This window comes from Oncorhynchus keta, chromosome 28 (assembly GCF_023373465.1).
Source record: "Oncorhynchus keta strain PuntledgeMale-10-30-2019 chromosome 28, Oket_V2, whole genome shotgun sequence".
NCBI classification, from domain to species: Eukaryota; Metazoa; Chordata; class Actinopteri; order Salmoniformes; family Salmonidae; genus Oncorhynchus; species Oncorhynchus keta.
In genome coordinates, this window is record NC_068448.1 from 26,337,980 (window position 1) to 26,354,348 (window position 16,369).

General features: G+C 45.9%; 1 protein-coding gene across 2 annotated transcripts in view; it reads left to right on the forward strand.

The window, feature by feature from the left end:
- Positions 1–16,369, forward strand: part of LOC118360565 (plexin-A1-like) — a 320,507-nt gene that overhangs the window by 289,931 nt on the left and 14,207 nt on the right. For both annotated transcript variants that reach the window (XM_052485217.1, XM_052485218.1), the window contains exons 22-23: positions 809–1,065; positions 9,175–9,241. In XM_052485217.1, the coding sequence (XP_052341177.1) occupies positions 809–1,065; positions 9,175–9,241 (324 nt within the window). The remainder of the gene's footprint in view (positions 1–808; positions 1,066–9,174; positions 9,242–16,369) is intronic.

A 16,369-nucleotide genomic window follows, 5' to 3' on the forward strand; every position in this document is an offset into this window, starting at 1 on the left:
GACCCACAGGCCCTCCCCTCGCCTCTCACCCAGCCACCCCCGACCCACAGCACTGCACAGGCCCTCTCCTCGCCTCTCACCCAGCCACCCCGACGCACAGCACTGCACAGGCCCTCCCCTCGCCTCTCACCCAGCCACCCCCAACCCACAGGCCCTCTCCTTGCCTCTCACCCAGCCACCCCCGACCCACAGGCCCTCCCCTCGCCTCTCACCCAGCCACCCCCGACCCACAGGCCCTCCCTCGCCTCTCACCCAGCCACCCCCGACCCACAGGCCCTCCCCTCGCCTCTTACCCAGCCACCCCCGACCCACAGGCCCTCCCCTTGCCTCTCACCCAGCCACCCCCGACCCACAGGCCCTCCCCTCGCCTCTTACCCAGCCACCCCCGACACACAGGCCCTCTCCTCTCTATGCCTCAGTGCATCCCCCTTCTTCCTCTCCCTTTCCTTTCTGTTTCCTCCTGTGCTCTGCTGACAACTTATGGCAAATTGATCATAAGGTATTTGAGGAAGCAGCTCCTAAGATAGAATGCACTGCAGGCTTTAAAAGCAACAAGGGTCATGAATGTAATAATAACAATGTATTTCCTTCATGGGGCAACATCTCATGCCTTGTATACATGACATAGTCATGCTTGATATAAATGTATGCTTATGTAATGTATTATTTACAATAGCTTTACTCCATCTGTGTACATTATACTATTTCCATTAGCCCTACTCCAAAATATTTACATATTTATATATTACATTGACAACACGTGTAAGTGACAGCCAGTCCCCTGGTCTGATGCTGTTGTTGTTGACAGGTCCAGGCCAACCAGGAGAAGGCTCTGACTCTGTTTGGCCAGCTCCTCACCAAGAAGCACTTCCTGTTGACATTCATCCGCACCCTGGAGGCGCAGCGCTCCTTCTCCATGCGTGACCGTGGCAACGTGGCGTCGCTCATCATGACTGCGCTGCAGGGGGAGATGGAGTACGCCACGGGGGTCCTTAAACAGCTGCTCTCTGACCTCATCGACAAGAACCTGGAGAGCAAGAACCACCCCAAGCTGCTGCTGCGCCGGTGAGATGGACACACTCACACACTCGTCTGTTGACACACTCACACACTCACCCACTGACACATTCGCACATTCGTCTGTTGACACACTCACACACACACTCGTCTGTTGACACACTCACCCACTGACACATTCGCACATTCGTCTGTTGACACACTCACACATTCGTCTGTTGACACACTCACACATTCGTCTGTTGACACACTCACCCACTGACACATTCGCACATTCGTCTGTTGACACACTCACACATTCGTCTGTTGACACACTCACACATTCGTCTGTTGACACACTCACCCACTGACACATTCGCACATTCGTCTGTTGACACACTCACACATTCGTCTGTTGACACACTCACACATTCGTCTGTTGACACACTCACCCACTGACACATTCGCACATTCGTCTGTTGACACACTCACACATTCGTCTGTTGACACACTCACACATTCGTCTGTTGACACACTCACACATTCGTCTGTTGACACACTCACACACTCGTCTGCTGACACACTCACACATTCTTCTGTTGACACACTCACACACTCGTCTGTTGACACACTCACACACTGACACATTCGCACATTCGTCTGTTGACACACTCACACATTCGTCTGTTGACACACTCACACACTCGTCTGTTGACACACTCACACATTCGTCTGTTGACACACTCACACATTCGTCTGTTGACACACTCACACATTCGTCTGTTGACACACTCACACATTCGTCTGTTGACACACTCACACACTCGTCTGTTGACACACTCACCCACTGACACATTCGCACATTCGTCTGTTGACACACTCACACATTCGTCTGTTGACACACTCACACATTCGTCTGTTGACACACTCACACACTCGTCTGTTGACACACTCACCCACTGACACATTCGCACATTCGTCTGTTGACACACTCACACATTCGTCTGTTGACACACTCACACATTCGTCTGTTGACACACTCACACATTCTTCTGTTGACACACTCACACACTCGTCTGCTGACACACTCACACATTCTTCTGTTGACACACTCACACACTCGTCTGTTGACACACTCACACACTGACACATTCGCACATTCGTCTGTTGACACACTCACACACTCGTCTGTTGACACACTCACACACTGACACATTCGCACATTCGTCTGTTGACACACTCACACATTCGTCTGTTGACACACTCACACATTCGTCTGTTGACACACTCACACATTCGTCTGTTGACACACTCACACACTCGTCTGTTGACACACTCACCCACTGACACATTCGCACATTCGTCTGTTGACACACTCACACATTCGTCTGTTGACACACTCACACATTCGTCTGTTGACACACTCACACACTCGTCTGTTGACACACTCACCCACTGACACATTCGCACATTCGTCTGTTGACACACTCACACATTCGTCTGTTGACACACTCACACATTCGTCTGTTGACACACTCACACATTCGTCTGTTGACACACTCACACATTCGTCTGTTGACACACTCACACATTCGTCTGTTGACACACTCACACATTCTTCTGTTGACACACTCACACACTCGTCTGTTGACACACTCACACACTGACACATTCGCACATTCGTCTGTTGACACACTCACACACTCGTCTGTTCACACACTCACACACTGACACATTCGCACATTCGTCTGTTGACACACTCACACATTCGTCTGTTGACACACACACTCACACACTCGTCTGTTGACACACTCACACACTCGTCTGCTGACACACTCACACATTCGTCTGTTGACACACATGACACACACACTCGTCTGTTGACACACTCACACACTCGTCTGTTGACACACTCACACACTCGTCTGTTGACACACTCACACATTCGTCTGTTGACACACTCACACACTCGTCTGTTGACACACTCACACATTCGTCTGTTGACACACTCACACATTCGTCTGTTGACACACTCACACATTCGTCTGTTGACACACTCACACATTCGTCTGTTGACACACTCACACATTCGTCTGTTGACACACTCACACATTCGTCTGTTGACACACTCACACATTCGTCTGTTGACACACTCACACATTCGTCTGTTGACACACTCACACACTCGTCTGTTGACCCACTCACACATTCGTCTGTTGACACACTCACACATTCGTCTGTTGACACACTCACACATTCGTCTGTTGACACACTCACACACTCGTCTGTTGACACACTCACCCACTGACACATTCGCACATTCGTCTGTTGACACACTCACACATTCGTCTGTTGACACACTCACACATTCGTCTGTTGACACACTCACACATTCGTCTGTTGACACACTCACACATTCGTCTGTTGACACACTCACACATTCGTCTGTTGACACACTCACACATTCGTCTGTTGACACACTCACACATTCGTCTGTTGACACACTCACACATTCGTCTGTTGACACACTCACACACTCACACTCGTCTGTTGACCCACTCACACATTCGTCTGTTGACACACTCACACATTCGTCTGTTGACACACTCACACATTCGTCTGTTGACACACTCACACACTCGTCTGTTGACACACTCACCCACTGACACATTCGCACATTCGTCTGTTGACACACTCACACATTTGTCTGTTGACACACTCACACACTCGTCTGTTGACACACTCACACACTCGTCTGTTGACACACTCACACACTCGTCTGTTGACACACTCACACATTCGTCTGTTGACACACTCGTCTGTTGACACACTCACACATTTGTCTGTTGACACACTCACACACTCGTCTGTTGACACACTCACACACTCGTCTGTTGACACACTCACACACTCGTCTGTTGACACACTCACACACTCGTCTGTTGACACACTCACACACTCGTCTGTTGACACACTCACACACTCGTCTGTTGACACACTCACACACTCGTCTGTTGACACACTCACACACTCGTCTGTTGACACACTCACACACTCGTCTGTTGACACACTCACACACTCGTCTGTTGACACACTCACACATTTGCCCGTTCTAAAAAATGTTTTTAATACTGTTCAAATCCAATCAAATGTTATTGGTTGCATACACATATTTAGCAGATGTTATTGCAGGTGTAGCGAAATGCTAGTGTTGCTACTTTTGCTCCAACAGTGCAGTAATATCTAAAAAATAGTAAAAGTAAAAGAAAAAGAAAAGTAAAAAGAAATATAGAAATATTAGGACGAGCAATGTCGGAGTATAAATATATGTACTGTGTGTGTGTGTGTGTGTGTGTGTGTGTGTGTGTGTGTGTGTGTGTGTGTGTGTGTGTGTGTATACAGTGCCTTCAGAAAATATGTACATAAGTATTCAGACCCTTTACTCAGTACTTTGTTGAAGGATCTTTGGCAACGATTACAGTATCGAGTCTTCTTGGGTATGACGCTACAAGCTTGGGACACCTGCATTTGTGGAGTTTCTCCCATTCTTCTCTGCAGATCCTCTCAAGCTGTGTCAGGTTGGATGGGGAGCGTCGCTGCACAGCTATTTTCAGGTCTCTCCAGAGGATATTTGGTCCGGTTCAAGTCCGGGCTCTGGCTGGGCCACTCAAAGGCATTCAGAGACTTGTCTGTGTGCTTAGGGTCATTGTCCTGTTGGAAGGTGAACCTTCGCCCCAGTCTGAGGTCTTGAGCGCTCTGGAGCAGGTTTTCATCAAAGATCTCTCTGTACTTTGCTCCGTTCATCTTTCCCTCGATCTTGACTAGTCTCCCAGTTCCTGCCGCTGAAAAACATCCCCACAGCATGATGCTGCCACCACTATGCTTCACCGTAGGGATGATGCCAGGTTTCCTTCAGACTTGACGCTTGGCATTCAGGCCAAAGGGTACAATATTGGTTTCATCGGACCAGAGAATCTTGTTTCTCGTGGTCTGAGAGTCTTTATGGGCCTTTTGCCAAACTCCAAGCAAACTGTCGTGTGCCTTTTACGGAGGAGTGTCTTCTATCTGGCCACTCTTCCATAAAGGCATGATTGCTGGAGTGCTGCAGAGATGGTTGTCCTTCTAGAAGGTTCTCCCATCTCCACAGTGGAACTCTAGAGCTCTGTCAGACTGACCATTGGGTTCTTGGTCACCTCCCTGACCAAGGTCCTTCTCCCCCGATTGCTCAGTCAGCTTTAGGAAGTCTTGGTGGTTCCAAACTTCTTCCATTTATGAATGATTGAGTCCACTGTGTTCTTGGGTGTCTTCAATGCTGCAGAAATGTTTTGGTACCCTTCCCCAGATCTCCACACAATCCTGTCTCAGAGCTCTACAGACAATTCCTTCTACATGGCTTGTTTTTTTTGCTCTGACATGGGACCTTCCTTATATAGAGGATCTTATATACACAGGTGTGTGCCTTTCCAAATCCTGTCCAATCAATTGAATTTACCACAGGTGGACCAATCAAGTTGTAGAAACATCTCAAGGATGTTCATTGGAAAATGGATGCAACTGAGCTCAATTTTGAGTCTCAATTTTGGGTCTGAATACTTATGTAAATAAGGTATTTCTGTTTTTTTATCATCAATTTGCAATAAAATGTACCTGTTTACCTTTATTGTTATAGTTTGTAGATTGCTGAGGATTTTTTAAATATCCATTTTAGAATAAGGTTGTAATTTAACCAAATGTGGAAAATGTCTTTCTACTTTCTGAAGGCACTGGGAATGTCAAAAGCGTGTAAAGCTGTCATCAAGGCAAAGGGTGGCTAGTTTAAAGAATCTCAAATGTAAAATATACTTTGATTTGTTTTACACTTTTTTGGTTACTACATGATTCCATGTGTTATTTAATAGTTTTGAGATCTTCACTATTATTATACAATGTAGAAAATAGTAAAAAATAAAGAAAAGCCCTTGCATGAGTAGGTGTCACTGGCACTTTATATGAGTGTGTGTGTGTGTGTGTGTGTGTGTGTGTGTGTGTGTGTGTGTGTGTGTGTGTGTGTGTGTGTGTGTGTGTGTGTGTGTGTGTGTGTGTGTGTGTGTGTGTGTGTGTGTGTGTGTGTGTGTGTGTGTGTGTGTGTGTGTGATGGGATGTATAGACATTATGGACAGTATTTGGATAGAATTTGTAGTATATCTGAGGGATACCGAATAATATATACACTACCTGTCAAACATTTTAGAACACATACTCATTTAATGGTTTTTCTTAATTTTGTACTATTTTCTACATTGTAGAATAATAGTGAAGACATCAAACCTATGAAATAATACATTATGGAATCATGTAGTAACCAAGTGTTAATCAAATCAAAATCTATTTTATATTTGAGATTCTTCAAATAGCCACCCTTTGCCTTGATGACAGTTTTGCACAAACTTGGCATTCTCTCAACCAGCTTCACCAGTCTTGAAGGAGTTCCCACATATCACTTGTTGGCTCCTTTTCCTTCACTCTGCCATCTGACTCATCCCAAACCATCTCAATTTGGTTGAGATTGAGGTTGTCCTATTGGAAAATGAATGATAGTCCCACTAAGCTCAAACCAGATGGGATGGCGTATCACTGCAGAATGCAGTGGTAACCATGCTAGTTAAGTGTGCCTTGAATTATAAATTAAACAGTTTCACCAGCAAAGCAGCCAGACACCATCACACCTCCTCCTCCGTGCTTCACGGTGTGAACCACACATGCAAAGAACCAAAAATCTCCATTTTAGACTCATCAGAACAAAGGACAGATTTCCACCTGTCTGATGTCCATTGCTCGTGTTTCTTGACCCCAGCAAGTCTTTCTGAAGGCAGTGAGAATGCCAAAAGTATGCAAAGCTCTCATCAAGGCTATTTGGGTGGCTATTTGAAGAATCTCAAATATAAAATATACTTTGATTTGTTTTTACACTTTTTTGGTTACTACATGATTCCATATGTGTTATTTCATAGTTTTGAGATCTTCACTATTATTCTACAGTGTAGAAAATAGAAATAATAAAGAAAAGCCTTGAATGAGTAGGTGTTCTATAACCGTTAGGGTGTATACACTACTGTTCAAAAGTTTGGGGTCACTTAGAAATGTCCTTGTTTTTTAAAGAAAAGCACATTTTTTGTCCATCAAAATAACATAAAATTGATCGGAAATACAGTGTAGACATTGGTAATGTTGTAAATTACTATTTTAGCTGGAAACAGAACTTTCTGAAACTCGTCAGTCTATTCTTGTTCTGAGAAATGAAGGCTATTCCATGCGAGAAATTGCCAAGAAACTGAAGATCTCGTACAATGCTGTGTACTACTCCCTTCATAGAACCGCGCAAACTGGTTCTAACCAGAATAGAAAGAAGAGTGGAAGGCCCCGGTGCACAACTGAGCAAGAGGACAAGTTCATTAGAGTGTCTAGTTTGAGAAACAGACACCTCACAAGTTCTCAACTGGCAGCTTCATTAAATAGTACCCGCAAAACACTAGTCTCAACGTCAACAGTGAAGAGGCGACTCCAGGATGCTGGCCTTCTAGGCAGAGTTGCAAAGAAAAAGCCATATCTCAGACTGGCCAATAAAAATAAATGCTTAAGATGGGAAAAAGAACACAGACACTGGACAGAGGAAGATTGGAAAAGGGTGTTATGGACAGACGGATCTATGTCTGAGGTGTTGGGATCACAAAGAAGAACATTCGTGAGATGCAGAGAAGATGCTTGAGGAGTGCTTGACCCCATCTGTCAAACATGATGGAGGCAATGTGATGGTCTGGGGGTGCTTTGGTGGTGTTAAAGTGGGAGATTTGTACAGGGTAAAAGGGATCTTGAAGAAGGAAGACCATCACTCCATTTTTCAACGCCATGCCACCCTGTGGACGGCGCTTAATTGGAGCCTATGTCCTTCTACAACAGGACAATGACCCGAAGCACAGCTACAAACTATGCAAGAACTATTTAGTGAAGAAGCAGTCAGCTGGTATTCTGTCTAATGGAGTGGCCAGCACAGTCACCGGATCTCAACCCTATTGAGCTGTTGTGGGAGCAGCTTGACTGTATGGTATGTAAGAAGTGCCCATCAAGCCAATCCAACTTGTGGGAGGTGCTTCAGGAAGCATGGGGTGAAATCTCTTCAGATTACCTCAACAAATTGACAACTAGAATGCCAAAGGTCTGCAAGGCTGTAATTTCTGTAAATGGAGGATTTTTTGACAAAAGCTAAGTTTGAAGGACACAATTATTATTTCAATTAAAAATCATTATTTATTACCTTGTCAACGTCTTGACTGTATTTCCTATTCATTTTGCAACTCATTTCATTTATGTTTTCATGGAAAACAAGGACATTTCTAAGTGACCCCAAACTTTTGAACGGTAGTGTATATGTAGCTGGCTAGTAACAGTGACTAAAGTTCAAGGCAGGGTACTGGGCGGAGGCTGGCTGTTTTTCAGTCCCAGCTGTGATGCACCTGTACTGACCTCGCCTTCTGGATGGTAGCGGGGTGAACAGGCCGTGGCTCGGGTGGCTGAGGGCCTTGATGATCTTATTGTCTTACTACTCTTATATACACAGTAATACATGTTGTTTTTCTGTGTTCTCTCAAATCATAGCCTAGATGGAGGACTGAAACCCAAGATGGCCAAATCAAAGGGTGTTTTGGAGAAGTTTTCTTCCTATCACCCGTCCTCCCTGTGCCCCCTTATAATTTAGATTAACTAGAGAATTAAGGAGAGAAAGTAGCTTTTCTACCCGCTGTAGGGGGAGGAGAAATGGGAAATGGAAGAGGAGCAAACTGTTTGCCCAGGTTTCCTCTTTGGATATTAGGAGAAATAAAGTCCACTAATTACAGTGGATTTTAATTGCTCCTCATCTCGGGGACGTTTCAGGGGTCTTCATTCGTTTAGGCGACAGGTTTATGATTAATGAGAGAAGTTACCCAATTATGGTAATTGTCTGTTTTTAATGAAGATTGATTGTTTGCGTTGAGAATAAAGTATTTTTTCTTCATGGAAGTATCACAGCTTGGCTTTTGTCAATTTTGCCTTAAACCAGATTTGTTCGTGGTTAGTTTTGAGGTAGACCAGCAATTTCTTCCAGTTGAATATTTAATTATCATGCCTAATTTATTCTCCTCTTGTCTTCCATCTCAATGTTAGAACGGAATCTGTCGCTGAGAAGATGTTGACCAACTGGTTCACATTCCTCTTGTACAAGTTCCTAAAGGTAAGTCCACCATCAAACCAACAAAAAGATATTCCCCATCTCCTGTTTATAATTGCTTCATGAGGATAGTAGTTAGTTAGCACACTATTAGCATTTCAGCAGTAAAGGCATCGGTGGGCACGGTCTGCTTAAGGCTCCAACGAGAGACATTCTTTTTATTTCATTATTTTGTTTAGTGTCATTATTTCTTTGACGGACATGTTCTAGCCTGCGGTCATTAGGCGCTGAGTGTGTGTGACGTTCGACTGGACCTTCTCTCTTCTCACTCTCCCTCGCTCTCTCTTGGAAGAGTGTACAATTACCCCCTAATGAAGCCGGGATGTGGAATTAAAGATAATTTCACAGACAAGCGTGCCATGGCGAGGGCTAGGGGATTGATGTATGCGTGTTCCCTCTCGTTAGCAGCTGTCTGGTTAATTAGCGCAGATGCTAACGAGACGTTAACAGCATATGGTGGCAGAGGGGAGAGAGGGAGAGTTGCGCTGCTGTGTAGAAGCCAGGAGAGGACACTGGAGGTGGAGACTTCGCTAGATTTGGATCCACCTCTATCCCACTTAGCAGTTAGCTAGGCCCTGTCTCCACCTTTCTCCCAACTAGCTTCAGTCTCCACCTCTCTCCCAACTAGCTTCAGTCTCCACCTCTCTCCCAACTAGCTTCAGTCTCTACCTCTCTCCCAACTAGCTTCAGTCTCCACCTCTCTCCCAACTAGCTTCAGTCTCCACCTCTCTCCCAACTAGCTTCTGTCTCCACCACTCTCCCAACTAGCTTCAGTCTCCACCTCTCTCCCAACTAGCTTCAGTCTCCACCTCTCTCCCAACTAGCTTCAGTCTCCACCTCTCTCCCAACTAGCTTCAGTCTCCACCTCTCTCCCAACTAGCTTCAGTCTCCACCTCTCTCCCAACTAGCTTCAGTCTCCACCTCTCTCCCAACTAGCTTCAGTCTCCACCTCTCTCCCAACTAGCTTCAGTCTCCACCTCTCTCCCAACTAGCTTCAGTCTCCACCTCTCTCCCGAATAGCTTCAGTCTCCACCTCTCTCCCAACTAGCTTCAGTCTCCACCTCTCTCACACTCTGGGTGTTCCCTTAACTCACACATATGCATGTGCATAATTCGCACCTTCTGCATTAAAGACACTTTTTCATTACTGATAAATAGTGGAGAGAGGGTAAGAAGTTTTGAGTGTGTTTTAAAAGTGGGAGAGATAAATGCTATCCCTATCAAGCACTTAGAGCTATCTCTCTCTTTCTCTATCTCTCTCCCTCTCTCGCTCTTGTGTTCTCTCTCTCTTTCTCTCTCTCCTTCTCATCCTCGACAATGGCACATGCACCTTTAACACGGTGAAGAGCTTCCTAAGCACTTTCTCTCAATCGTTAACCTCTTGTTAGTTTCAGCCTCAGCTGCCACCTGGCCGCCCTCCCTGTCACTCTGCTCTAAACTGATACTCGTTTTAAGAGGGAAACTTTTTCTTGAGCCTGAGCTGGGGATAATGATACTATTGACTGGCAAGTGCACGTGATAGTGAAAATGCAGAAAATCTTTATATGAGACCACCTAGCGCTCTGTCCCCTAGGCCAGTGAAAAGACACAGGAGCACAGCGTTGCCTCATTGCCAACATATTTCCTCTGTTTGAGGGGTGCAAAATCCACTTGTGATGTATATCTCACTAGACTGCTTTCATTTTACACTTGCGAGTCTTTTATACTCTTGCGAGTCTTTTATACTCTTGCAAGTCTTTTATACTCTTGCCCGAGCCGGCTTTCCGTTACATGTATAATAACAATAAAGCTTAGTCAGGGATTTAACACACTTTCTCGACACTTGCATCACAAGAAAGAGAAGAAAGATAACTTTATTTTGATGTGTTCCATTTTTGTGAAATTGAAAAAAGTTATAATTTTATATGGTTGAAATGTTAACAAATTAGATGTGCTAAAATAAAAGCAATTTCCGAAAATGGACACGTGGATTATAGTGATGTTATGTCTGATCTCTGTAAAGCTGTAAAGTATGTTTAGATAGGTGTAATCTAGAGCCAATCCGGGGGTATCCTGCTACTGACACACGTTGAATTATGCAAAAGTGTCTGACAAAAGTAATTGAGGCAGTCTAGACAGCACAGGTGAGTGATGGTGGGGTAGACAGAGCAGGTGAGTGATGGTAGGGTAGACAGAGCAGTCGAGTGCTGGTAGGGTAGACTGAGCGAATGAGTGATGGTAGGGTAGACAGAGCAGGTGAGTGATGGTAGGGTAGACAGAGCAGGTGAGTGATGGTAGGGTAGACAGAGCAGGTGAGTGATGGTAGGGTAGACAGAGCAGGTGAGTGATGGTAGGGTAGACAGAGAAGGTGAGTGATGGTAGGGTAGACAGAGCAGGTGAGTGATGGTAGGGTAGACAGAGCAGGTGAGTGCTGGTAGGGTAGACAGAGCAGGTGAGTGCTGGTAGGGTAGACAGAGCAGGTGAGTGATGGTAGGGTAGACAGAGCAGGTGAGTGATGGTAGGGTAGACAGAGCAGGTGAGTGCTGGTAGGGTAGACAGAGCAGGTGAGTGCTGGTAGGGTAGACAGAGAAGGTGAGTACTGGTAGGGTAGACAGAGCAGGTGAGTGATGGTAGGGTAGACAGAGCAGGTGAGTGCTGGTAGGGTAGACAGAGCAGGTGAGTGCTGGTAGGGTAGACAGAGAAGGGTGAGGTGAGATGGTAGGGTAGACAGAGCAGGTGAGTGATGGTAGGGTAGACAGAGCAGGTGAGTGCTGGTATGGTAGTGATGGTAGGGTAGACAGAGCAGGTGAATGATGGTAGGGTAGACAGAGCAGGTGAGTGATGGTAGGGTAGACAGAGCAGGTGAGTGATGGTAGGGTAGACAGAGCAGGTGAGTTCTGGTAGGGTAGACAGAGCAGGTGAGTGCTGGTAGGGTAGACAGAGCAGGTGAGTGCTGGTAGGGTAGACAGAGAAGGTGAGTGATGGTAGGGTAGACAGAGCAGGTGAGTGCTGGTAGGGTAGACAGAGAAGGTGAGTGATGGTAGGGTAGACAGAGCAGGTGAGTGCTGGTAGGGTAGACAGAGAAGGTGAGTGATGGTAGGGTAGACAGAGCAGGTGTTTGGTTGTTGCAGCCCTGTTCCACCCTTTTATGTTAATGTCTTCATATGTGAAAATACACCCGGTGTATTTATGTAAATAAGGCTCATAAAGACTAAATATTTTTGATGTACCTGATACAATAAAACCATTTTTATATGTGACCGACCTCCCCAATTCGTAATTAAATTGTTTTATTCGTATTTATTGATGGAATACAAGTTTGTTATTAAGGCATGTGAAAAAAAAGCATTTTGTTCTAAAATAAATGTTTACGTTCAAATGCCACCCCTGTGAAGTAGTGACATGCAACATACGCCTAGTTTCCTGAAATGCCACCCCTGTGAAGTAGTGACATGCAACATACGCCTAGTTTCCTGAAATGCCACCCCTGTGAAGTAGTGACATGCAACATACGCCTAGTTTCCTGAAATGCCACCCCTGTGAAGTAGTGACATGCAACATACGCCTAGTTTCCTGAAATGCCACCCCTGTGAAGTAGTGACATGCAACATACGCCTAGTTTCCTGAAATGCCACCCCTGTGAAGTAGTGACATGCAACATACGCCTAGTTTCCTGAAATGCCACCACTGTGAAGTAGTGACATGCAACATACGCCTAGTTTCCTGAAATGCCACCCCTGTGAAGTAGTGACATGCAACATACGCCTAGTTTCCTGAAATGCTCCCCTGTGAAGTAGTGACATGCAACATACGCCTAGTTTCCTGAAATGCCTCCCCTGTGAAGTAGTGACATGCAACATACGCCTAGTTTCCTGAAATGCCTCCCTGTGAAGTAGTGACATGCAACATACGCCTAGTTTCCTGAAATGCCACCCCTGTGAAGTAGTGACATGCAACATACGCCTAGTTTCCTGAAATGCCACCCCTGTGAAGTAGTGACATGCAACATACGCCTAGTTTCCTGAAATGCCACCCCTGTGAAGTAGTGACATGCAACATACGCCTAGTTTCCTGAAATGCCACCCCTGTGAAGTAGTGACATGCAACATACGCCTAGTTTGCCTCCCCTGAAGAAATGCCATACGCCCCTGTGAAGTAGTGACATGCAACATACGCCTAGTTTCCTGAAATGCCTCCCCTGTGAAGTAGTGACATGCAACATACGCCTAGTTTCCTGAAATGCCACCCCTGTGAAGTAGTGACATGCAACATACGCCTAGTTTCCTGAAATGCCACCCCTGTGAAGTAGTGACATGCAACATACGCCTAGTTTCCTGAAATGCCACCCCTGTGAAGTAGTGACATGCAACATACGCCTAGTTTCCTGAAATGCCTCCCCTGTGAAGTAGTGACATGCAACATAGTTTCCTGAAATGCCACCCCTGTGAAGTAGTGACATGCAACATACGCCTAGTTTCCTGAAATGCCACCCCTGTGAAGTAGTGACATGCAACATACGCCTAGTTTCCTGAAATGCCACCCCTGTGAAGTAGTGACATGCAACATACGCCTAGTTTCCTGAAATGCCACCCCTGTGAAGTAGTGACATGCAACATACACCTAGTTTCCTGAAATGCCACCCCTGTGAAGTAGTGACATGCAACATACGCCTAGTTTCCTGAAATGCCACCCCTGTGAAGTAGTGACATGCAACATACGCCTAGTTTCCTGAAATGCCACCCCTGTGAAGTAGTGACATGCAACATACGCCTAGTTTCCTGAAATGCCTCCCCTGTGAAGTAGTGACATGCAACATACGCCTAGTTTCCTGAAATGCCTCCCCTGTGAAGTAGTGACATGCAACATACGCCTAGTTTCCTGAAATGCCACCCCTGTTTCATGAAATAGTTTCCTGAAATGCCTCCCCTGTGAAGTAGTGACATGCAACATACACCTAGTTTTGAAATGCCACCCTGAAATGCCATACGCCCCTGAAATGAAGTAGTGACATGCAACATACGCCTAGTTTCCTGAAATGCCACCCCTGTGAAGTAGTGACATGCAACATACGCCTAGTTTCCTGAAATGCCTCCCCTGTGAAGTAGTGACATGCAACATACGCCTAGTTTCCTGAAATGCCACCCCTGTGAAGTAGTGACATGCAACATACGCCTAGTTTCCTGAAATGCCACCCCTGTGAAGTAGTGACATGCAACATACGCCTAGTTTCCTGAAATGCCACCCCTGTGAAGTAGTGACATGCAACATACGCCTAGTTTCCTGAAATGCCACCCCTGTGAAGTAGTGACATGCAACATACGCCTAGTTTCCTGAAATGCCACCCCTGTGAAGTAGTGACATGCAACATACGCCTAGTTTCCTGAAATGCCTCCCCTGTGAAGTAGTGACATGCAACATACGCCTAGTTTCCTGAAATGCCACCCTGTGAAGTAGTGACATGCAACATACGCCTAGTTTTTCCTGAAATGCCACCCCTGTGAAGTAGTGACATGCAACATACGCCTAGTTTCCTGAAATGCCACCCCTGTGAAGTAGTGACATGCAACATACGCCTAGTTTCCTGAAATGCCTGCAACATACCCTGTGAAAAGTAGTGACATGCAACATACGCCTAGTTTCCTGAAATGCCTCCCCTGTGAAGTAGTGACATGCAACATACGCCTAGTTTCCTGAAATGCCACCCCTGTGAAGTAGTGACATGCAACATACGCCTAGTTTCCTGAAATGCCACCCTGTGAAGTAGTGACATGCAACATACGCCTAGTTTCCTGAAATGCCACCCCTGTGAAGTAGTGACATGCAACATACGCCTAGTTTCCTGAAATGCCACCCCTGTGAAGTAGTGACATGCAACATACGCCTAGTTTCCTGAAATGCCACCCCTGTGAAGTAGTGACATGCAACATACGCCTAGTTTCCTGAAATACCCCTGTTTCCTGCAAAATGCCTGAAATGCCACCCCTGTGAAGTAGTGACATGCAACATACGCCTAGTTTCCTGAAATGCCACCCCTGTGAAGTAGTGACATGCAACATACGCCTAGTTTCCTGAAATGCCACCCCTGTGAAGTAGTGACATGCAACATACGCCTAGTTTCCTGAAATGCCACCCCTGTGAAGTAGTGACATGCAACATACGCCTAGTTTCCTGAAATGCCACCCCTGTGAAGTAGTGACATGCAACATACGCCTAGTTTCCTGAAATGCCACCCCTGTGAAGTAGTGACATGCAACATACGCCTAGTTTCCTGAAATGCCACCCCTGTGAAGTAGTGACATGCAACATACGCCTAGTTTCCTGAAATGCCACCCCTGTGAAGTAGTGACCCCTGTGAAGTAGTGACATGCAACATACGCCTAGTTTCCTGAAATGCCTCCCCTGTGAAGTAGTGACATGCAACATACGCCTAGTTTCCTGAAATGCCACCCCTGTGAAGTAGTGACATGCAACATACGCCTAGTTTCCTGAAATGCCTCCCCTGTGAAGTAGTGACATGCAACATACGCCTAGTTTCCTGAAATGCCTCCCCTGTGAAGTAGTGACATGCAACATACGCCTAGTTTCCTGAAATGCCACCCCTGTGAAGTAGTGACATGCAACATACGCCTAGTTTCCTGAAATGCCACCCCTGTTAGTGACATGCAACATAATAGTTTCCTGAAATGCCCCCTGTGAAGTAGTGACATGCAACATACGCCTAGTTTCCTGAAATGCCACCCCTGTGAAGTAGTGACATGCAACATACGCCTAGTTTCCTGAAATGCCACCCCTGTGAAGTAGTGACATGCAACATACGCCTAGTTTTGAAATGCCACCCTGTGAAGTAGTGACATGCAAATACGCCTAGTTTCCTGCCACCCCTGTGAAGTAGTGACATGCAACATACGCCTAGTTTCCTGAAATGCCACCCCTGTGAAGTAGTGACATGCAACATACGCCTAGTTTCCTGAAATGCCACCCCTGTGAAGTAGTGACATGCAACATACGCCTAGTTTCCTGAAATGCCACCCCTGTGAAGTAGTGACATGCAACATACGCCTAGTTTCCTGAAATGCCACCCCTGTGAAGTAGTGACATGCAACATACGCCTAGTTTCCTGAAATGCCACCCCTGTGAAGTAGTGACATGCAA